The sequence below is a fragment of the Zeus faber genome (genome assembly GCF_960531495.2).
Source record: "Zeus faber genome assembly, chromosome: 5".
NCBI lineage: Eukaryota > Metazoa > Chordata > Actinopteri > Zeiformes > Zeidae > Zeus > Zeus faber.
This window is the reverse complement of record NC_137192.1, coordinates 6,445,184-6,468,612: the sequence shown is the minus strand read 5'-3', so window position 1 is coordinate 6,468,612 and position 23,429 is coordinate 6,445,184. Positions and strand designations below refer to the sequence as shown.

Below are 23,429 nucleotides of genomic sequence, written 5' to 3'. Positions count from 1 at the left end.
CAATTTCACACGTTTTTCAATAAACAATAGGAGCACATTGTATTTTATTTTCCACAACAATTTCATCAAACTTTCATTAATACCTCTCGAAATGGGCAACAAAAATCCACCTAAGAAAACAATGAGCAACGGTGAAACAAAAAAGAAAGTGACAAAGCCGTGTCACTACATTAAAGTTTTACATCAGCCATCATTTTTAAGTGTGTCACTTGAGGGAATGAAACCGGATCAGATTTTACTAACAGCGCAGCCGCACTGCAGACGTTAGCTGGGCTGACGGATCCGTTTCTAGATCCGTAGAATAAGCTGTTTTTTCTAAGCCCCTTATGCCACCTGCACTCTTCTTCATGGACGTCTCTCATTTGCCTTTGAGCATTCGTTCAGCATTAAAGGTGCCAAAAAAAAACAAAAACGGGAAATCAGTCAAATGTAAATTTCCATCCAAATATAAACCGGTTTATATATTGGACAAAATATATCTTGCGAAAACTCCGGAAGCCTTGCCGAGATAATGCTTTGAGTGGTGCGTTTGGTTTCTCCGCCAATTTTCAAACACGAGTTTCAACCATGAGATCAGAAAGGCAGATTTACACCATTTCTCTAGACGACTTGCACAGTTCGGGTGATCTCGTCAAGGTCGTTCGAAGAGGTGATCGGGGGAAGTGTCAGGAGAGGCCATCAGGTCATTTCAGCCTTTTGGTACTCACTGTACTTATACGGAGCGCAGAAGCTACTGTATAGTTAGCGTTCCTCGTGAAATAAAAATGCTTCCTCCCTTTTCACAACAGAAGCACAGTGCATACGATGTGGAAGGCCAGCCCAGCCCCTGTAATTGGTGTATCACGTCGATCGCAGTGTCAAGTATTCTTGGTCCAGTAATATTGCAGAACTTGACAATCAAACAGAACCATCTGCATATATGTATGGAAGTATGTATATGTATGTGACAAATAAAAATCTTGAATCTTGAATCTGTGGGTCACTGTCATGCCTTCTGAGACCTTGACTCGCTTGATCTCCCAGCATTGGGTCCTGGTTACTGGTTACTTCCCCTGTGACTAAGTCACCAACATCACAACTCACATATCGGTTCATGTCTGAGACGGACTTAGCCCGCAGACTAGACTGGACATGTTAGATTGTGGTACATTGTTGGAAAATACAACCACAAGAGGTACGAGAGCTCTGCTTTATTTGAGCAAAGGTGAAGGAACGTTTTGAAGCTGATCTTATTTAGCTTGTAGATCATTCTTCCACGTGGAAACAATTGTCCCCGTAATCTGTTGGGATTTAAACTCCCTTAGCTGCTGCTTGATTTTCATTAGCTCCGCAATGCAAAATTTGTGTTTTTAAATATGAGTGTTGACATGTGGATGCAAGCTTAAAACAGTGGTTTCAATTTAGTTGGCTGAAGCCACGGATGTACGTACATGGCCTCCAAAGCCATATTCAAGACCTTGGGAGGTTTTTGTTGCCTAACATATGCAATGAATGGGTTCTGAAGTGCAGCATTCACATTCACATTTGGCCTTGCAGCATAAATATGAAACAGCATAATTGCCTATATGCGATTTGTGATGCCTTTGCAGTGGTTGGATACAGGGTTACATGGCAAAATAGGATGGCAGAGTTGTTCACTGATTGCTGTTTAGACACTCTATATTTGTATAATTCTAACATCTAAGGCCATCAAGTACCTGAGAGAGCCTGAGGGGAAAAGAAAATGGCTTTGTCCATGTTAGTAGAAAGGCAGGGACATGGTCACGCTGGAGTTTACCTTGGCGGTTTTGTGACGCGCACGTCCCCACTCTGTCCATGAGGTGTTGCTGCTTGTATATGTGTATGTGTGTGTGTGTGTGACTCATTGAGACTTTTGAATGGCAGGCCGGGGTTTTATAAACCTCTGCCAGAGCTTGGCATATGAATTTGGAGGACACATCTCTACCTATCTTTCTTTGTTCTCTCTCTCTCCGTCTCTCGCTCTCTCTCTCTCTCTCTCTCTCTGTCTGTCTGTCTCTCTCTCCCTCTCTCCCTCTCTCTCTCTCTGTCTGTCTCTCTCTCTCTCTCTCTCTCTCTCTCTGTCCCGCACATGGTGCACATGCGGGCGTGTCGCGGCGGCCGAGCGGCGTTTTCACGCTTTCCGGCCCCGGAGGACGTGGGCGCCCGAGGACATCCCTTCAAGATGAGGAGGTCTGTCTTCTCGCTGCTCTTTTGCCTCTTTCTGGTGTCCCGCGGGTCCTCGGCGGTCATCACAGGGGTAAGTGGACAGATGGTGAGGTGGTGGTGGATGGGGTTCAGTCTCATGACTGGATTTGCAATTTGACATTTTTGAATCCAAATCCATAGTACCACTTTTTGGAATTTGGCTGAAAAACAGCTCTTGAGCAATGCCTTGTTTGTTGCAGCCATCATATTATTCTAAGCATAACATTTTTTTTATTATAAAAAATATGTCATACAACAAAGTTCTTAATAATTAAAATGTTATAATTAATTTTCGATTGTTAATTTAATTGTATTAATTTTAATTGTAATTATTTTTTATTTTAATTTCTAATAATAATCCTAATTATAACAATCACAATAATTATAATAATAGCAATTCATTTTGATGTGTTAAAATGCTTGTTTTTGGATGGAATTTGGCAACAATGTGAATCTTAAATATGTCAATGTCTTTCTTATTTGTGCTGAAACAGGCACAAATCGGTACGTACACATATTTACTCAGGAATTTTCTTTCCTGAGTAAATATGTGTACGTACTGATTTGTTTCCATCTCAAACAGCAAGAAATGAAGAGCAACCTCTCATGCCACAAAGTGTGAAATCAAGATAATTTGTCAAAAATAAAATAAATTAAATTGAAAAAAACCCCATTTAAAACACCACTGTGAGAACTTATTACTGCTTGGACTTAAAATATCCAATTTCTGCCTGTATGTTATCATCGCTAAATGATTTACAAAGTATAATGTATCGACGGTAACTGTAGCTTGGTGATGGTAACAATCTTGCAGTCTTTTGAAATTACAGGCCTGATCAATTTTGATTATACTGGTGTAAAAATGCATTGAAAAAAATATTTATTTGAAGGAAAAAAAAAATGTTTTCCAGTGGAAACAAGACAGCAGCTCAGTATATATTTATAAGTGTTTTAAAGGATGCATTTATTTTATCATCTTGTTGTCGAATGAGTGAATTAAGGGTCAGTGTGATTTCTCCATCGTAAGCGTCACAGCCGTTGGGGGTTCACATTGCGCCGCTGATATGACATGAAAACAGAAAGCGATTTTCATCCCGGTCTGTCACATTACATCACCACTCTCACCCCTCAGTCCCATCCACCTCTCTTGGCCTCCGAGCAAGGGCCGTCACTCAGGACGCCTCGGATCCCCGAGATACCTAACGCGTCGAGTCATTGTCAATGGCGCGCGGCCCAAAGAATCACACAAAAAATAACAGTGCCACCAAAAAAAGTTACACTGTCTGAGCGTGCCTGTGTGTGTGTGTGTGTGTGTGTGTGTGTGTGTGTGTGCACTTCCTAGACCTGCGAGAAGGACTCTCAATGCGGTGGCGGAATGTGTTGTGCGGTCAGTTTGTGGATACAGAGCCTGCGGATGTGCACCCCCATGGGCCAGGAGGGCGACCACTGCCACCCCTTGAGTCACAAGGTGAGAATAACGGTTCCATGATACACATACATCCATTTCATTTCCTGTGTTTTTGGGGTATAGTGACTCAGTCAGGTCGTGCGGTACGGGTGAAGATTCGACGTGTTTCATTGGGCTTATTATCATGGCCTACATGTAGTTCTCACTTTCAGTGTAAAACTGGAATGAATGATGAGTTTGTAAAACCCTGCATTTTTGATCTCGCAGCACAAGAGTTAATTTCCATTATTTCTTTATTTTAAGTGGAATTTGAAACAATCTTCACAGCACACCAGCCCTGCTGGTAAAACACTGTAATGACGTTCTTTTAAATCACACTTTTTATGTTCTTCTCCTGTTGATTTCCTGAGTGCTTAGAAACCCCTGAAACCTGTTTTTTTTTTGACTGATCATTTTTTGCCCCTACATTTTTTCTATCGTTCAAAGAGCACCTACTACTACTACTACTACTACTTTTTGTGGACTTTTTACGGAGCACCCGGTGTTCCTCCTCCAATCCTCCAATGCAATGTCTCTTTCGGCACACAAGAAGTCCTTTGTTATGCATTTGAGGTGATAATCGCGGCCTCTTACGATCAAACTTATTTTGGCGGATACCTTCCCACGACCGTATGCAAACGCGCACGCAATCCCAGTGAAACCGCCCTGAAGGTTCACACGAAGGGAATCTGGGGACACGTTGGCAACAACGACATTCATAAATATGCATACGTTTCGCGTTTAAATAAAATGTAATATGCAAATGCGGCGTCTTGGCAACTGAGGGAAGTCATCAATAATGGCTGTGGCGTCTGCACAAATACTGCCGCGGGTTTCAGAGCAAAGGAAATTCTTCATGGCTTTCTGGAATCGGTAAATTCGTAACATGCAATTCAATGGGGTATTTTTGGAATCAATGTCGCTCTTCAACGTGGGCAGCATTTATGGGAGCCAACTGCATCCATTCCATGCTTCCATGGAGAGGGAGAGGGCAGGTTCTGATTGGTTGTGCGAGGAAGTTAGTTATTCAGCCGGCTAGTGGTGCAGCTATATTTGCCCGTTTCTCACTCACACTCTGTCTTGTTCTCTCCCCCTCTCCTTCACGTTCTTGCCAGGTTCCATATTTCAGAAAGCGATTACACCACACTTGTCCCTGTCTGCCCGGTCTGTCCTGCGTCACCACAGAGGAGGGGAGATCCAAATGTCTCCCAACCTTTACGTTTCAAGACCACTACCTCTGAGGACCAACACCGTTTCGGACAACCAGCTAGGCTCTGTATGGCTTCAAGGTCCAATTTATATGTCGACTAGAGTTTATTTAATTTTGATTCACAGTTATTTTTTGATTGAGGTTTTGTCGCTGAAATTGCTTTGTTTTCCTTCGGAAACGAAGAAGCGAAAATAACTCATTTTTACACTTGTTCTGAATCAACCAAGTGTATTTCAGCCAGAGTGACCTTGCCCACCAGTGATTTCCTCCCAACCACCTCCAGTAAATCCAATACGGCAACAGGGTTATCTTTTGTTCATGTTCAAATCTATTCAGTACTGCCCCAACCTTGTTTTTACTTCAATGTCCACGCCACTTAAAAATTAAAAAATCACTGCAAAATCTCAAATGTTGATTTTTTAAATGTATATTCATTTGTACCCATATAAATATGTATACACTCTAAACCCATGTAAGGTATTAATATGCTTATTTGACTTGTTTGTTTTGACTCCTGTGTTAAACTGATAGACAAAACTAAGTAATAAACCAAAGAGCATCTAAAAAAATGATAATATTTGTTATGGGGCTGAGTGAACCTTTGTGAATATTTCATCATTTTTGATCTGCCGACAGAATACAAATAAGGGAAGGGTTTCTCGTCAGCAAGTCTTTGTTATTCCTTGAACTTGCTGTGGAATAGAATTAACCTCAAGTTCTAACTGCTGATAGATTTCACCGCTGTAGTTTGTACTTCCACAGTAAACGGCCAGCCATACTGTCTAGCAACATGCGTTACTTAAATTATATGTTTGCCATTTTTCAACGCCCCTTTATTAAAATGTTGGTTCCCATCATTTATAACTGTTCATTGCACAACCTCTCTGAAAGCTTTACTATTGAGAAATGTACCCCTCTGCTGCAGCTCCTCACTGTGCTTTATTGCAGTCCAATTGATGTTTGGTGTATGATTAAGTCTAAAAACAACGGTTAAATCTCCTTTATGATCAGCGTTTAGCTACATCCGCACGACTAGATGCGATCCGCCAAATGTAAGTCGCTCAGAACAGGAAGTCGCGCAGTTTAATTTCTTCATCCCAAGAGTCTAAATCTAGAACGGCAATTTACACAAACACTTTGTTTCAGATAAAATACGATATTACTGTTTTCAAAAATGGATTTCCATCTTTCCGAAAAGGAGGAACATGTTTATGAAATGTTCGCCCCATTGGACTGCATTTAGGCCGAGTGAGAAGCTGCAACAGAGTAGTAAGTGTCTCAAAAGCAAAGCATTCGGCGAGGTTGCGCTGAGAACAGTTATAAATGATGGGAGCCAACATTTTACTAAGGCCTGGGTCGAAATGTAGCACTTCATGTTTGAGATAAAAGCATCTGGAAGAGCTCACATTGAAGAGGTGTAGTATATGTAGTAAGGCATGTTAGGTCTGTTATAAGATCTGATAACACATCAGCACAGTGAAGCGTGATGGTGTTTTGGTGTGTCTGGTGTTTGGTGCATGATATCTGAATTGCTGCTGGCAGGACATCAATTATCAAAGGACAGAATGTGAAGTGAAACGCTTCTCCCGTTAAGGACGGACATTGCATTCCCTGTTGTTCACCTTGGCATTAAGGGCACTTCTTCATTGCACAAGGAAGCTGTGCCTTGTAAGGTTATGCAGCAATGAAATTAATCACCTTCAGGCTGATTCACAGCATTTGTTCAGGGCAAAAAAAGCTATAATTAGATTTGTCCGATGTGTAGAGCAATGGCTCACATTAATCTTAGTGTCTTTAGTGATTAGTAATCTGTAGTAATGGATATTGGGCGTTCCGAGGCTCCGTGCTACAGTCCAGAAGACTTCACTAACCTCCTTGATGGACTGATCTCTGATGAAACATGGAGCCAAATATTGGAGCCAGTCGTAACTGGAAAAGGTGAGGATGGAATCGGAGATACAGAGAAGTTCCGTAATACTGCATGCATGGAAAAAGTTCCTAAATCCGAAACCTGACTGCCAACAAAACATGACACGGTGGTATTGAATTTCTGTTTCTTAACTTGGCTTTCATACTCATTGGCAGATTTGTGTTGTATACAGTTGGTTTGACTAAAAGTGCGACGTGTTGGGCTGGGCTGTGCCTGCAAAGAGCGTCGTGCACCAGAAATACCTGAGCCGCCTGTGAATTGCACAAGATCAAGTGCAGGTGAGACAAATTCCATGCGGCTGAGGAAACCATTGCGGATAAAGTGAAGACAAATTCATGTTGTGAGGCTAATGGATAATGGCTGATGGCCACACTAATGGAGATGAGACAGGCGGAGAGGCTCCCAAATGCTGATTTAAATGTTTGCTTTTAAAACAAACCCTGATGTGTAGTTAACTTAAGAAGTGTCCCAATGCGAGCTCCCTTAAAGGATGGGTTCATTTTTGTTTTCAATCCCAGGCCGTATTCAAAACAGTCTTGTGTAACGACCATGTTTTCACCAAAAGGGGTAATTTGGAGCGGGTTAGAATGATGGTGTTAGGATCTAGCCTTCAAAATTATAATAATAATAATAATAATAATAATAATAATTTTCATTATTATTATTGTTATTATTATCATTAATGGGAAGCACGTGGTACACCTGCAGACTTTTTTTTTTTTTATTCATATATATATTGTACCAAAGCGCAATTTTCACATCTTATGAAACATTAGACTGTATTTTGTAATAAAGTTTATCTGCAATATTGAAAATGGGAAGGCATCTCACAGCGGGCCAAAGTGGACAAATTGCAATTGTACAGTGTAAATTGTCAATGATTACAGGTATATGGCGTGAAAAATAATTCATACAACACCTATAGTATTTTTTTGGTACAATTTTAAAATGTTTGACTTTACTGGGAGTTTTCCAGCATTTATCAGCAGCATTTCCCCTGTTTGATAGAAGCTATAGAAGCTAACCGCCAGATTCTTACCCTCTCTATATTACAGCTTTTGGTGGAAATATGGTCTGTGTGACTCTAGATTATGCAAATATTACATTTTAACAGGGCCTGGGTTGGAAAAAACCACCACACTCATCCTACGGCACAAGGCGCCACACAGACAACCCATCGCAGCTATAACTACCACTATAGTTATGTGGAGCCGGTAACAATGAGCCTCTTTAAACCCCTGTATTCCCCTTTCTAAAAATGTGTGTTTGGAACGTTTCCCCCCATGAAAATAAACTTCAAACAGTTTACTTGACCCCAAAATGATTTACTGTCATTACACCGACAACTGCATTCTCCACTGTTGTATTTAATTTCATTTTAACTAATCTTGACTTCCACATGACGTCAGATTAGTGCCATTTAACCAACTGTTTGAGGATAAAGAGACACTCTGAGAACAGGAACAAGTCGGGAAAAGTACAGCTTTTTTGTTTTGTCTTTTTTTGCTAAAAATGCATGATAGAGTCCAAACAACTCATCATCCATTCCTGGTTTTATTTGCCCGGAAATACAAACATTGCAAATATCTGATAGAAGCACAGATCCTAAAGCAGTTCTCCCGAAAGCATCCACTTCTGGAGATTTAAAAAAGTGATATTTGTCTATCTTACAAGGAATGCGTAGAATTAGATGAAGAATTAGAATTAGATTAGATGCGTAGATGCAGTCTTTCATCGCCACACTGAATTCACAAACAACAACAACTTGCGAAAGACTTGAAAAGTGACCCTTGACATTGTCTTCACGCTAAATAATGCTGACGTTTTTTTTTTATGAAATATACAAGATATTTGATGAAAAAAAAATACATAAAGGAGGGGGAATGGAGATTTACAGTATTTACAAACCATTCCAATCCATATTTCAATCACTCCCCAAAAAAATGCGGAGATTCTCATCTTCTCATCTTCAATTATTAGAGCAAAAAAACACAAACCCCAAACACATCCTTAGAAAATAAGCATTTGACGAGGAGGAGCAGATCCTACACTCTTAGAAAATAAAGTACAGCATTGTACCTTAAGGGAAACAAAGGCTTTGACATGCAAAGTTTGTACCATTTTCATACCAGCAAGGTACAAAATTCCATACCTTTCTATACTATAGCTAGGGAGATAACAGCGAAACCATCATCAATTTGTCATTATTGTACATTCTGTATTGGCGCTAACATCTTGTAAATGGAAACAACAGTGAAGTTTAACTATTGATCATTTTTATGGGAACCCCTTGGAACCTTTAAGGAGCCCTGAAGGTCCCTAGATCCTACATTGAGAGCCACTACCTTAGTGGGTACTTCCATTTACAAGCCACCTGTACTTTATTTTCTAAGCGTGGCTGAGTTGAATCGACAAAACAGCGTTCATTCTGCAACAGGCAGGCGGCGGGCCCCACTCAGATGACACAGTATGGCTCCATTGGAGTCTGTGTGCTGTGGCACCAGGGGAGACAGGCCCTCATTCGCATCCGCAGCTCCTTGTTGAAGATGAAGCTGATGATGGGGTTCGCCCCGGCCTGGGCGAAGGTCATCCAAGCGGCCACGGTCAGGTAAACCTGTGGGATGGTGACCCCCTTGACAAATATTCTAATGTAGCAGGTGATGATGTAGGGGCCCCAGAGGATCAGGAAGGTCAGTGTGATCATGTAGTACATTTTCCCAATACGTTTCTCCATCTTGAACTCATCCAGGACCAGCAGCCTCCTGTTCCCAATGTGCGAGGCCTGCCTGATGCCTACCAGTGTCGGCGGCGTGGGACCCCGTCCGAAACCGGCGATCCAGTTAGCCGCAGCCTGCCCTGTGGCCCCCGGACCGTGGAAGGTCCAGTTCTGGCTGATGGCCGGCACCAGCTGAGCCGGCTTCATCTTCCGATGGTCGTACACAAAACACAGCATCTTGACGTAGACGACGTGTGTGGTGCCCACGATCACGACCAGCATCAGCATGAACCCCAGCGTGTCGTTGGCCTTCACGTAGCGGTGCTCGAAGATGCACTGCTCCTCCTCCCGGATGAACTTGTAGGTGCCGACGTCGAACACCGGCGGGAGCGCCATGGCCGCGGAGAGCGTCCACGCCGCGCAGATCACCGCGGCGCTGCCGCATGGGGTCATCCTCTTGGAGTAGAAGCGGTGGTGCGCGATGGCCATGTACCGTGTGACGCTGACGCAGAAGAGCAGGAAGGCGTCGTGGAAGCAGAGCAGCACGGACACGAACGCGAGCAGCTTGCAGCCCAGCGCGCCGCGCGGCCAGACGGTGCCGCCCGCGACGGCCAGCATGACGGAAGGGAGGCACAGGGCGGAGCGGAGCAGGTCCGCCACGCACAGGTCCAGCAGGAAGAGGTACGGGGCGGCCCGGCGCAGCGAACCGTCCCGCAGCACCAGCAGCGCCACGGCGGCGTTCCCCGCCACGCTGCCGCAGGTGATCGCGCCCAGCGAGGCCAGTTTCACCGCGGAGCCGGCACCGCCTGCCGCGTAGTTCTGGAGCGACGGGCCGCTCTGCCCGAACTCACTGCTGTTGGCCATCGCCATATATTATGCGCCCGGTGGTGCGTTCCCACATTAAAGTGGACGGGCCTTCATCATCATCATCATCATCATCATCATCGGCGGTTCATGGGAAGTGAAATTATGAAATCAACATGATGGGCTGGGTGCTTCAGATCCACCCGATGCCACACGGTGAAATGCGATCATTTCCTATTTCTTCCTCTCGCATCCTCCATCCTCCCTACACGTGAATGGGCGAAGCCTCCCCGTCCCCAGATCCCTTTTCCGGTGGATCGTTAAAACCAACCGTTTCGCGCATCGCCTCTGCGGAATCCGCCGAATACTAGGTCCGTTTCGGAGCGTCTCCGTCCCGGCTGATGTCGGAGTGTCTCGGTCGCCCTGCAGACTAGCGCACCGCGGGTCGGGTGCATGGCGCAGTACTACACCCAGTCCCTGCACCGAACAGCTCTGCACCGCCTCCGATTTGGCCAAAAGAGCACATTTGTATTTGCCGTAGATTGGTGGTGGTCCGGCTGCAGAGACGAGGTTTAATCGGAACCTCGGGCCCGGAATGATGATTTTAATGTTCTCATTGATTCCTGGTCCTCGGTCTGTCTCCGTGCATTGAAGATGTCCAAATGTTGGAGTTTCTGCGCCTCCCTCGCCTTGTTGCTACTGGGCTGGCTGCAGAGTGCTTCAGTTAAAGGTACAGTGTTGCTTATAGCCGCTCCTCTAACGCTCATCACTGCCAGAGCTCCACCCAAGTGGCCCTGGACATTATCTTTCAATATATCGCTATATAAAAAAAAGAAAAACACAGGAGGTTTTATTCAAAGCGCTACACCAAATAAATAAATAGATCAAAATGTATCTTACAAATTACAGATCTTATGACAGATCTTGAATGATCCACTGCATGGTCCAGTAGTGTGGAAAACAATCGACGACCGTACCCAAAAAGTACTGAAATTAGTGGAGCAAATGCTGTAATACTTTGCTGCACTCATTTTAAATTGCCTATGTACAGTATTACATTTGTCTTTGGAAATATTTAAGTGAAATCTAATCGAATCAAGTGTAGTAGGCCTATGATCTAAATACAGCTAACCCTTAAATGTACGACAAATTAAAATCACACTTAATTAATTGCCATTTAAAAAAATAGTGCTAAAACAATACAAAATATAATATAAAATAGTATATAATGCATAATAATCTCAGGATTTATTTTTCAGAATATGCCTTTTATGTCCCAGAATATGCTGCCTATTTAGGGTATTCATGTATACATAAACACATTTTTAAACACATTTTTTATAATTAGACTATCTATATACACACACACACACACATATATTGTGTATATATATATATATATATTTATTTTTTTACAAATTAATCGTTTTTGGTAGTGCTTGTAATAATTTAAAAACATTTTTTAATATAACTTTTAATATTTATAATATTTATAATTTTAAATATCTTTGACAAATTAATTGTGTTTGGTAGTGATTGCAACATCTTAAAAAAATGTTTTAAAGATTCATGAATTGTTTAAACAGTCAAAACACCCAAGCTGAACTTAAGGAATAAGGAAGCACTTGGCAATAAGGAGGCAGTTATCTTTTTTTTGTTAAATTTTATCCGGCAAAAATACGCTTAACACCAGGGAAGTGACGTTGTGCTGTAACGCGTAACACACCATTCCCACGGTTTCGTACCTGAACACAGAAGTTAGATAGTGCAAGAACAGGCATTCGGGAAGGGGGGCGGGGCGGGTGAAAGAGGTGCCATTCTCCGTATTAAAAGTCAGTGTAACATAGTGTTGCTTTAAGGAATCCAAAACAGAGGAATCATCATGACAGCCGAATCCACCTCTCCCTTGTAGTCAGTCACAGTCCTTAGGCATGGAAAACATTTCTTTCCTGTTTTTCAGAAGCATTGGGACTTTTCAGACAGTGTTGACAGCAGCAAATGCCATTTACCACAGTGTCTAGTCTGGCTGGCATCTGGCCGACAGTGAGCTTGGCATTGTTGCCAACGCGAAAGTCAAAACTGCCTCTTTCTCTTCCGAGGTTGCGATCTCTTCCGGTCTACAAACCCATCAAGAAGCTCTTCAGAATGGTGCCCAAACTCTTGAGGCCTGTGAATTCTCTATCACTATCGAGTAGAGTAAAGTAGACAACGCAGTCAGTGGAGTATCTCTTTGTTTTGCCCAATTGCTCAAAAACACTGGCACCCAAACCAAACCCAAGATTTGTAATCCCCATTTTTATTTTTTTTTGTAGATACAGCCTTTTTACCTGTTTAAACTACCACAATCTCTTAATTTGAGAATTGGTTCTCGCTGTCAATTTCCATGCACTTGCTCCTTATGTGGTCAAGCACAGGCATTATATTATTCAGCAGGCAATCAAGGCCATGTTATATTGGCTGTGGAGCATCCTGGATAAACATCTGGAGTACTTGACTGGCATGACATCTGTTACTTTGCCATACCTTGTGTCTGTTGCTGCACGCATCTTCGCTCTCACCCCATGAACGGCTTCATTGCACTGCAACGCTTTGGTTTCAGCGCTCTCGGTATTGATGCAACATCAGCAATCACCTCAAAGCACTCATCACCAAATACATTTGAGGAGTACTGTACGTCCGTGGAGCGGAGAACTCATCTGGTGCAAAAGAGGTACTTGGAGCTCCAGTGGTCTGAAGCTCAAACTACATTTTTTTTTGCCAACTAAGGAAAATCAATTGTATCAATAAGGTGAACTAGATATCTTATCTACACCCCTTGCCTTATTTATTCACTATACTGAATGACTAAATAATGGTTCATTACACTGACACACTATATAGACACAATATAGTCTCCCATCAACCCATGCACCAACATTTGCTGCAACATTTCTCCCAACAAAATCTCCCACATGCATTCTTTGATGCGAACATTTCGGTCCAGAAACTTTTATCAGAGAAGACAATGTGGAACTTCCAACAATGAAATTATACAATAAAATAGTAAAGTAACACTTAAGGTAGACCATACTTAAGGTAGATATGCTGTCAATATTGTAGATTTCAGTTAATCAAAAGTCCATGAGGGATGGGTCATGAATGGACCATACAGTATGTAATAATACATCATGATAGTATGACATATAATAAAATATTTACATATAACATAATATATAACACTATATCAATTTAAAAACAACAATATCTTCTTATGAGAGGCTCCTAACATGTGACTATGTGATATGTCGAGTATATCAAATCATTTTTCATTTTTCATCATTCATTTTTCATTTTATTTCATCAATTATTCACAGTAAACATTTGTGCCATCATCTCCATTTCTGGACAATATATCCCTGGAAGACAATAAACAACACTGATTTATCACCAGCCCAAAGTCAAATAACATACTGTATACACTGAGGCATTTCATTACATATTCTTACATAATCAAAGTGCTGTTCAGAAAGGCATTTCAGCGCATACAAAAAGGGTCTCCCGCGGTGGAATCTATGGATGGATCTCACTAACTGGTGGAGGCAATTTTATTCTAAAGGAAGAAACTACCTTTGATGAGTCCTCCTCGCCCCTTTGAGAAAACAAACCAAACATTCCCAAAATATCCTTCTTCTTTAGCCAGAGAGATGCTCGCTCTCCAGACAGTAACTTGAGTCCTTGAAAGGCCACATTACCCCAAAGTACGTTGTGTGATGTTGAGTGACAGTGGCCATGACGTGGAGTGTGAGCCGGGGGCTGCTGGGGTGGGTGGGGTGTGTGTGTGTGTGTGTGTGTGTGTGTGGGGGGGATAAATCCTTGCTGCACAAGTTTAAAACATGTAAGAATTATACTCCACGTCTTACAATCTGTTATTAATAAAACACAATGATCAAAATAACATTTGGAAAGGGATACAGACCGCCCCAGCCGTCAAAGACAATAATGGTGATAAACCAGGAAAATAAACATGAATTTACTTTACCAGAACTCTATTTAAAACCCACTGATGATCATAAAAAAAAAAGATTGATATGGTGTATTGTACATGGCAGGGGAGTGACACCAAGCAGCTGCAACATGTTTTTCTGTTTTTTTTTTACAATGAAATCAATCACATGTCATTTCATATGTAATGTCATTAATTACATTTAACATTTAAATGGTTTATAAAAATTACAATTGCTGCGCTATAGAATATTGTTCACGCGGTGCAACAGCGCCCTCTGCGACGCCGTCCGGAGAGCGCACACACACACACGCACACACACACACACACACACACACACACACACACACACACACAGCGTGCGTGCGTGCGTGCGTGTGTGTGTGTGTGTGTGCACAGTAAGAGAAAGTGAATCAAACGTCAAAGATATTAAAATAAATGAATAAATAAATAAAACGCTGAAATAAATCCATTACACTGTGATGGATTTGAGTTTGGTCTCTTTCATGAGTTGAGATTTAAAAATGCCTCGATCAAGGTGAATCAAGGGTCTTTCTTCCTCTTTGATTTGTCTTTGTTTGTTTCTTTTTCTCCCCGTCGACGACTCGAGGCAGCTTAAACGATGCCCGTTCTTCATTTGGTGTTTTTTCATCCATTGAACGCGCTTCCTCCAGATGGAAGCGCTGTCGCCCCGGCGCTTCCTGTTTTGACGACGACGCGGGCGCGACGTCACGCAATGGGCGGTGCAGCGGGCGTCGCTGGTGTGGGCAGGGGGAGCGGGGAGCGGGGAGAGGGAGCGGGCAGCCCGGTGCGAGCTTTGTTTTCCTGCCCAGCGTCTTCATTTCTCCGTGAACGCTCTGCGTGGTGGTGGTGGTGGTGGTTTTCATCCGGACAGCGAAATGGCCGTGCCTGCGTGTCCCAACCCGCTGCTCAGCAGGGGGACGGAGGCAGCCACCATCGACATCGACGAGAAGGAGCTGGAGAACATCACAAAGAGCCACCGAGGAGACGCCGCGGCGCTGCCGCTGCACTCCCCCTGGACCTTCTGGCTCGACAGGTTGGAGAGAACCCGAAAATAATGTTCCATACCACCCGCCCCGATCCCACAGTGTCTGCCCCGGTTTGTTGTTGTTGTTGTTGTTGTTGCTCCTGGTGGTAAAAGCTGGCGGGGGAGACACGGCGCGGCGAAGGCCGTCCCTCTCGCGGGGCCTCTGGGGCCAAACATAGCGGGGGCTCCGCCGGGGTCCGGTGCACCCTTCCGGGCTGATGAAGAGCCGGGAACGCCCGGACTCCACGGAGCGCTGGGCCGGACACGGTTAATGCGATAATAAGGGAATTACCGGCGATCGGAGGGTTAGAGTAAGGGGATATACATGGATTGTGTGTGCAAGGTATGATAACATAAGATAGGATAGAATATTATCATTTAGCATAAAATGAGATGAGAAGTTAAGACAGGTTAAGATAAAACAAGGTAGAATAAGGTAGGAAGATGGATAAGGATTGCATGGATACAGAAGGTAAGCCTATGTACAATGAGTTAACAAAATAAAGGTACAAATAAGTAGTAGACAAGCACAATGGATGGGGTAGAATTTACAACGAAATGGTAATTGTTATATGGATACCATAACAGAAATGAAATATAATAACAGTACCTAATACCGAATTCTCAATCCCATAAGATCCCGTGATAATCCAGGACATTGAGAGAACAATATTGTAAATGACACAAATAAACCTCAGTCCAGTAGACAGTCTTCTAATTATTAATCTAATCTATGAAATTGTGCGTGACAATATCATCTTCAAAGCACCATAATAACCAAATTTAATTGTATTGGGGTCAAAAAAGCCACTCATGTCGACTTTGACCTTTACAAGAAGTTTACCTCCTGTGTACTTCCTCATGAATTCTTCTTATACTCATCATTTCTTATACAGTGTTCTTACTGGGTGCTTGAGGCATCTTTTACGAGTTCTGATTTCAGGTTCTTAATAAGCTCTCATAATAGAAAATATAGTTTGCCCACTTGGCATCATTTTCAGCGAAGCATTTTTATCAGAGAAGACAACGTGGAACTTCCAACAATGAAATTATACAAAAAAAAATTCAGCAGTAAAATTACACTTCGGGTCGACCACATTAAGGGTTCTGACCAGGTGCTTGAAGTTCGTCCTCAGAATATTAAGTCATTGAATACCTTGAAAATAGTCACCTTCGTGCTGAAGTGCTTGAAAAGTCCTTGAAAAAAAAAAGAGATAATTGAAATCCTGCGAGATTCCTCGTTTTTTTTTTTCTTTTCCCCAAAACATCATGTAATAACATTTTTCCAAAAACGCTTTTACGACAGATTATGCATGGGAAAGGTACATTTAATTCGGCATGGTTGGAAATAGCCACTTATAATAGTAAATAAAAATGAGATTATTAATAAAAAATATATTGTACTGATATAAAAAATTGACAGTTAGAACAAGATATTATATTTTAATCAATAATGATCACATTGAAAAGGTATATTTGTCCTTGGAAAATGGGGAAAAAAAGGTGCTTAAAAGGGTACTTTAAAGTCCTTGAATTAAATGTGGCAATCCCTGAATGAACCCTGTTTTTATTGTTCCAGGTCGTTACCGGGGACGACGGCAGCGGAATGTGAATCCAGTCTGAAAAAGATCTATACCGTTCAAACTGTTCAGGTGAGATTAGGTGCCGACGGGCATCCGTTCCCAGACCCCCAAACTATTTTTAGGGAGTGGAGTTAAAAGCCTCTCTCTCTCTCTCTCTCCCCACCATGTGTATAGATGTTCTGGAGTGTGTATAACAACATCCCCCCGGTCACGGCGCTGCCTCTGAGATGCAGCTATCACTTGATGCGCGGAGAGAGAAGGCCGCTGTGGTTTGTTTTGTTTCCGTTTTGTTTTTTTCCCCCACCGCTGACGTTTGACGGTTTGCGTCTCAAGCCAAATTCAAGTCAGATCGATATTCTTCTAGGTTCTATTAGGTTTAGTGTACGTGACCTTTTTTCTCGTTTGTTATTTCCTTTGGATGCATTTTTATTGATCATTTTTATTATTTCTATTTTTAGTTAATCCTTTATTGTTTATCATTAGATTTAACTGTTGCTCATTTATTCTCAAGATTATTTTATTGTTCATTTTAGATTTATTGTATATTGTGGGATTTTTCTTGTTACTGTTGGGTTGATTTTATTGTGTTTTGTTCATTTTTATGTTTCTTGCTTACATTTATTGGTTATCATTTACGGTTTCTTGTATTTTTGCAAAAAAAAAGTTATATTCACTGTTCATTTTTAGGTTCTTCGAGTTCTTTAGGTGTATTTTTTTGTTTTGTATTGATTTATTTATTTATTGTATTGATTTTTTTTTGGTATACTTTTTTGCTTTTTGCAGATTCTTATTGTTTTGTTTATCAGTAGGTTATTGTAGTAAGAAGTTGTACACATTTTATTTTATTCATTGTTTACCCTGGGGCCTGTTCGGTTTGTTTTTTTAATCTTTATTGTTTATTGAACATCCTTATTTTTTTGTCTTCGTGTCAATCCCTAGTTTGATTGTATGTTGGCAATTATTCCGGTAATTCTTAGGTTTATTGCATATTGCCATTCTCTTTTCTATTTGTACTCTTATTCATTATTACTGCCTTTTTTGATGCAGGCCATCTATCTTCCATCGTGAATCACACGACGAAAAGCGAGTGTAAACTTTTTTTCTCATCTTGGTAACGCCAACAGGGAGGAGGAGAGCAACGCGAAAGGAGGCGTGTGGAAGATGAAAGTACCAAAAGAAAGCACTGTATGTTTTCCGGCGTTTACCGAATCTTGCGTTTGCCCGTGCCGTGTGGCTCACGCTGAATAGCTAATTGTCTCCCGGCTCTTCCAGTTGACGGTTTGGAAAGAGTTGTTGCTGGCAACCATCGGGGAGCAGTTTGCAGACTACTGCGCCTCAGGTACTTCTTTGCGGACGACGATATCTTCTGTAGCCGCCACAATAGTCAAAGCCGGTTAGCTGTCGCCAGCGCCTCCCGATTCATTCCTTCTTTTCCATCTCTCCCGTAGACGACGAGGTCATCGGCGTCAGTGTGAGTGTTCGTGAGAGGGAAGACGTCGTCCAGGTCTGGAACGGAAATGCGTCACTGGCTAACGAAGCCAGCGTCCTGGGAAAGATCTATGAGCTGCTCCCTCACATATCTTTTAAAGCTGTCTTTTATAAATGTAAGTATGGAATGCCCGTTTCACACACACACACACACACACACACACACACACACACACACTAATCATATATGCCGTACATATACACACATACACACACATTTTTTTGTTGTGCAATTCTTAAACTGTTACTTAAAAAGGTAGATTTTTTTCATTGCTTATTTAGTTTGGTACAATTGCATAGAAGTACCGAAATTGAAAAATATTTTCTCCCCTCTTTTAAACTCCTGTTTATTGATTTGTGGATCCATGTGTGGTTCCATGTTGAGCTGCATCAACAACACATTCCCCCTCTGCCAAGCACCACGGGGGCATTCATTAAGTGTGGGCCTGGCCATTTCACACCCAAGTGTCTGCTCCAGTCAGTCTCCTTCGCAGTTGAGTGGATGAGCCCTTGCGTTCCTGACCTGCGACCCTTATTGCCAGTCTCCTTCCATTGCACAAGCGTAGGATCACCTACATAAATGTTGATAGAGACTCTCTGCAAATTTAATCCCAGAAAAGGTCAGAGTGAGTCATCTTTTACCCCTTATTTATTGTCATTATGAAACCTCCTAATTTACCTCAAAATAATAACCCCAATAATAATAACACAAGTATTACAATATTGTGTCTTTATTCCACATTGTAACTGAACCACAGAAGGACAATTCCATTGAACTATTGCCCAATCTTACCTTGCTCACATTGGGGTTGAACTGGGGAACACTCAACCCCTAGTGTCCAAAAACATCCTTTGACTTTCTGCCCCTTTTTTACCTTCAGTTGTAAAAACTGAAAAACGTGAGGAAGTTGGTATTTGTACCAGATGAGACAATAAGTTTCATACCTTTGAAATACATTTGCATTGTAGTAGAACAGTTGCAGGCTGTGTTGTAATGGGTGATTCCAAATACACAAATGTCTTCTGCAGTCATTGTTCACTCATAAGCTTCAGCTATTTAGATTTATTTTTTGTCCCTTTATAATACAGGTCAATTTAAGTCAGGGTTGTTTGTAGAGCCGTTTTCCTGATTGAAGTCTCAAACTCTTACAAGCCCAAGTCTGAAGCCCTCAAATCCCCAAGAGCACAAAAGGGGAAATGGGATGAAACCTTGAGAAAAACGGTTCCCCCCCTTTTCCTTTGGCGAGGCATGCAAAACACATTCTGACAATACAGAAAGTTTAAGGAAAAACTATTGACAGCTGGGCAGAGGTGATGTTGGCCGAGCCATTTTCAGAGCCATTTGTTAAAGTAAAAGTAGACTTCTACTCTATATCCCAACTTAGTTTTATTTTTTAAATCTGTATCTTAACATGATATAACATGCATTAAAGTTGCATGCTTAAGTTATGTGCTATACAGTACCATACAGGTACTCCTCACTTAGGGACCTACCTGTTAACGACTGTTCGGTCTTACGACCAGCTCTGTGACCTGTCTCTATTGTGCGCTGCGTACAATACCACGGCGTGCACGCTGCGTGGCGTCTCAGCGTCAAGCATCTCAGCGCGCATCACCCTTTATACACTATATACACACTATACATACTATATATACTATATACAATATACACATCTCATCTCACCACCGTTATCAGTGTCAGTGTGGTTCCCGCAGTCTGTCAGTATTCACTACACTAGCGTTGGCAATGGCCACGCCCCCCTTTCCGTGAAATAACACGTGTCCCCTCTTATCGACCAATTCCCATAACGACCTGGTGCTAGGAACGGAACTTGGTCGTTACGTGAGGGGTACCTGTATCCCACTTGGCGGTTCAAATGTTTCAACTAAGTGTGATTTGTATTTGAATTTTTCAGCTCACAAGGAACATCATGCCTTCGAAGGTGGACGATCAAGACATTAGATTGTGATGCACTTTTTTCCCCCCTTTTTAATTCCGAACTGTGTTTATGCCTGGACGAGAGGCCCTCTCCACAACTCAATCTAGAAGATTATTTTGCATTTATCAAGGAAATGTTGTAAATCTATTTTTATAAATGGAATGGAGGGATGTCTTTTTCCCCTTTTGATCTTCAAGCAGTACCAATCGAACCTCATGGATTCAGTTTTATTTCAGTCTGGTTTCCACCTGTCACAGTTCGGTTCTGCACAGCCCAGTGGACCATGATAGTTCAACACAGCACTGGTATTCAAAGTAGCTTTTAGATAATCTTGCTATATTTTAACTGTACAATAAGTTTAATTGTTTTTAATTTCCTTTTAGAGGTATTTTAATCAAATGATCCTCTTTGTGCCAGAACTCTTTGAGAAAGTTTGTTCTGGACGAAGTGAACGCACTGTGCATTTACAGACAGTTTTACAATTCAAATCTGTAGCAGCGCTAACATTTGTAGGTATTTCACATTTGAAAACTCTGTTCCGAACGCACTGACCCTCGTACAGGATGCCAACAGGAAGCAATGTGGTTTCAGGCTGGGAGATAATTGTAAGAACCTGTTAGTTTTACTACAGTTGTGGTTGAATGTGACCAAGCTAGTGTAGGAGGCACTCAAACAAACAAGTTTTGAATGTTTTCCTCCCAAATAAGCAAGTACTAGTGACCTCAAAACAGGTTGTATTTGAACCTAACCTTGAAGAAAGATACGGCTCATTCTTTTCTAAATGCAGCAGGGCCCAAAGGTCTGAGTCCCATCTTTGATCAAAAACAAATCAAATGTTTGTTTGAAAGAAAATGTTCAAACAACATCAGATAATTGGCACGAATTTAAGAAAAAATAAAGGATAGCATTGCTATTTTTCAGCCCAGGCCATATTAAAATGTTGGTTCTCATAATTTATATCTGTTCAGAGTACAACCTCGCTCAACACTTTACTATTTTAGAAACTTACCACTCTGCCGCAGCTTCACACTGGTCTTTAAATGCAGTCCAATGGGACAAACGTTTAAGCCTTAAAAAAAAAAAAAGGGTTAAATCTCCTTTTCGAAAAAACAGGAAGCTCTCAACATAGTCGGCCCGTCTTTATATGTCTAAAATAAATGGTCGCAAACCATGTATTTGATCAGTTTCTTTGTGGTTTTATAGACTCTTTTGCACTTCCACAAATCAGCTCTTATGACCACGCCCGAGTTATTGTTGTGTAAGACTAGAAACTGGAAGTTGTGCCGCTTCCTCTTAGCAACCTACTGTAACCAATGGAACACTCTGGATGTACTGCCGCATTTGCGAGACCGTTTTGAATAAACTATATTACTGCAGTGTTTCCCACACATCGTTTTTACTTGGGAGGGCCGCCCAGGTATATTAATGGCTGCCAAAGTGTATTTGGCAACCCATTTAAGCATTTTTTGTTTTTTTTTTCTGTTTTTTTTTTTTTTATCCATGAGTGAACTACACCATCCGCGATCGATTGACTGGTGGACTCGTTCTCTGATATTACGTAAGAAGCCGCGGACACGACTCTCTGTTTAGAAAGTGGTATCGGGTGGAGAGACAGCAGGAAGTGATGGTGCGTACACGGGTACTTGGAAAACTGTAATTTTCCGCTACAACAAGAAGAAAAAATCCATGTCATGCCATGACATGTGAGATTACAATGAGTTTACAGTTTTCGTAAAGGAGATTTAACACGGTTTTATCAAACCTGTTTGATCATTTTGAAATTGTCAGACATGCTAAATATTGTATTAAGATTGCACTGCCTGGAGTGTGTGATCACCTCTCACTTTTCTTTGTTCGGTTCCCACTGAGGGACCCCACAGCTGAAAGTGGCAAATTCAAGTCATCTGGTGTACGGACGGCGTTGATCCCAGTTTGCAAAGTTTTTGCTGAATTTGAGCACATCATTCCATCAAGATTACGCCCAACAAGCTTCTAGAGCATGCCAAACTGTGTCTTGCAGTATGTTTTGCCTTTTGTCTTTTCAAATGTTCCCAAAGAATTTTTTTTTTTAATGGGGGTGCGGTCGGCCAAATGTGGAGGGAAAGCCGTGCGAGTCGGCTCTCCTTACCGGGGAACTTCAAATGGGCTTTGCACAGCTTTGATGCATGTTCGCCGTCCTGCTGGAAAATGAATCTTTTCCCACACAACTTAAAGCCAGACAGGATTACATGCCTCTACAGAATACATCCCTTTGGCCACCAGTTCCACAACAGGCCAAACATTTCCACTTTCACTGCAGGCCGTGTACAGCCACAACGTTTGCACATAACTTTGAACGTTTGAATTAAATGATCGCACAACAATTTAAGTGGAACACTTAAAGAAAAAGGTATACAAACAATATATCAAGGTATGTTGTATCACTTCTAATTAATGAGTTCTTCAACTTATCTAAAAAGTATGTTATTGGAAAAATGATTGGAGACTGATGATTGGACTCAGACATCTGGACCACACTGTCTAAATAGACTAATTAAGGTTTTTATATAGTACTTGCAGTTTTTCCATTTCTCATACATCCAGAGTTTGTCAACCATATATCTTTATTAAAATAAATATGCCTACTGGTTAACAAAACCTACAAGGTGGAGTGGCACAATCATTTCTGCATGTAGTTGCTGTAGGCAATATGCTGGCATAATAACTCAAATGCTAAAATGTTAATCTGGTAAATTGTGTTTATTAGCTTGTGACTAATTAGCCACAAGCTAATAAAGAAAAATAATGTAAATTTCTCGAGCAGATGGGTCATGTGCTGACTAAATGGGTACATTCTTCAGCTTTGTAGAGCTGTCTACACAACGTATGTATGAAATAAAATAAAGTATTAAGATATGTTGTTGAATGTACATATAACATGATATACATTTTTGGTTCTCCAGTTCCTCCAGTTCTTCAGTAATGCCCATTGACAACAGTTTCTTGGTAAATCACCATTCTACTGTAAGCTCTTTTGTCACTTTCTTATTATAGTTTAATACCTCAATGCTTTGGCACTTTTCCATTTTGCAATAAT

The 23,429-nt window shown here is 41.6% G+C and overlaps 3 protein-coding genes across 3 annotated transcripts; 2 read left to right on the top strand and 1 right to left on the bottom strand.

The window, feature by feature from the left end:
- Positions 1-2,089: 2,089 nt before the first annotated feature.
- On the top strand, positions 2,090-4,893 carry prok2 (prokineticin 2; the record flags this gene model as incomplete). Its single annotated transcript, XM_080000430.1, has 3 exons — positions 2,090-2,257; positions 3,548-3,673; positions 4,768-4,893. The coding sequence occupies 3 exons, from the start codon at positions 2,090-2,092 to the stop codon at positions 4,891-4,893; spliced, it is 420 nt and encodes a 139-aa protein (XP_079856556.1).
- Positions 4,894-9,247: 4,354 nt separating this feature from the next.
- On the bottom strand, positions 9,248-10,372 carry gpr27 (G protein-coupled receptor 27; the record flags this gene model as incomplete). Its single annotated transcript, XM_080001286.1, has 1 exon — positions 9,248-10,372. The coding sequence occupies one exon, from the start codon at positions 10,370-10,372 to the stop codon at positions 9,248-9,250; it is 1,125 nt and encodes a 374-aa protein (XP_079857412.1).
- A 4,715-nt stretch (positions 10,373-15,087) lies between these two features.
- Positions 15,088-23,178, top strand: eif4e3 (eukaryotic translation initiation factor 4E family member 3). Its single transcript, XM_080000263.1, has 7 exons — positions 15,088-15,351; positions 16,922-16,994; positions 17,100-17,194; positions 18,050-18,110; positions 18,198-18,264; positions 18,374-18,529; positions 20,330-23,178. The coding sequence occupies exons 1-7, from the start codon at positions 15,194-15,196 to the stop codon at positions 20,374-20,376; spliced, it is 657 nt and encodes a 218-aa protein (XP_079856389.1). The 5' UTR covers positions 15,088-15,193; the 3' UTR covers positions 20,377-23,178.
- The last annotated feature ends 251 nt before the right edge of the window (positions 23,179-23,429 follow it).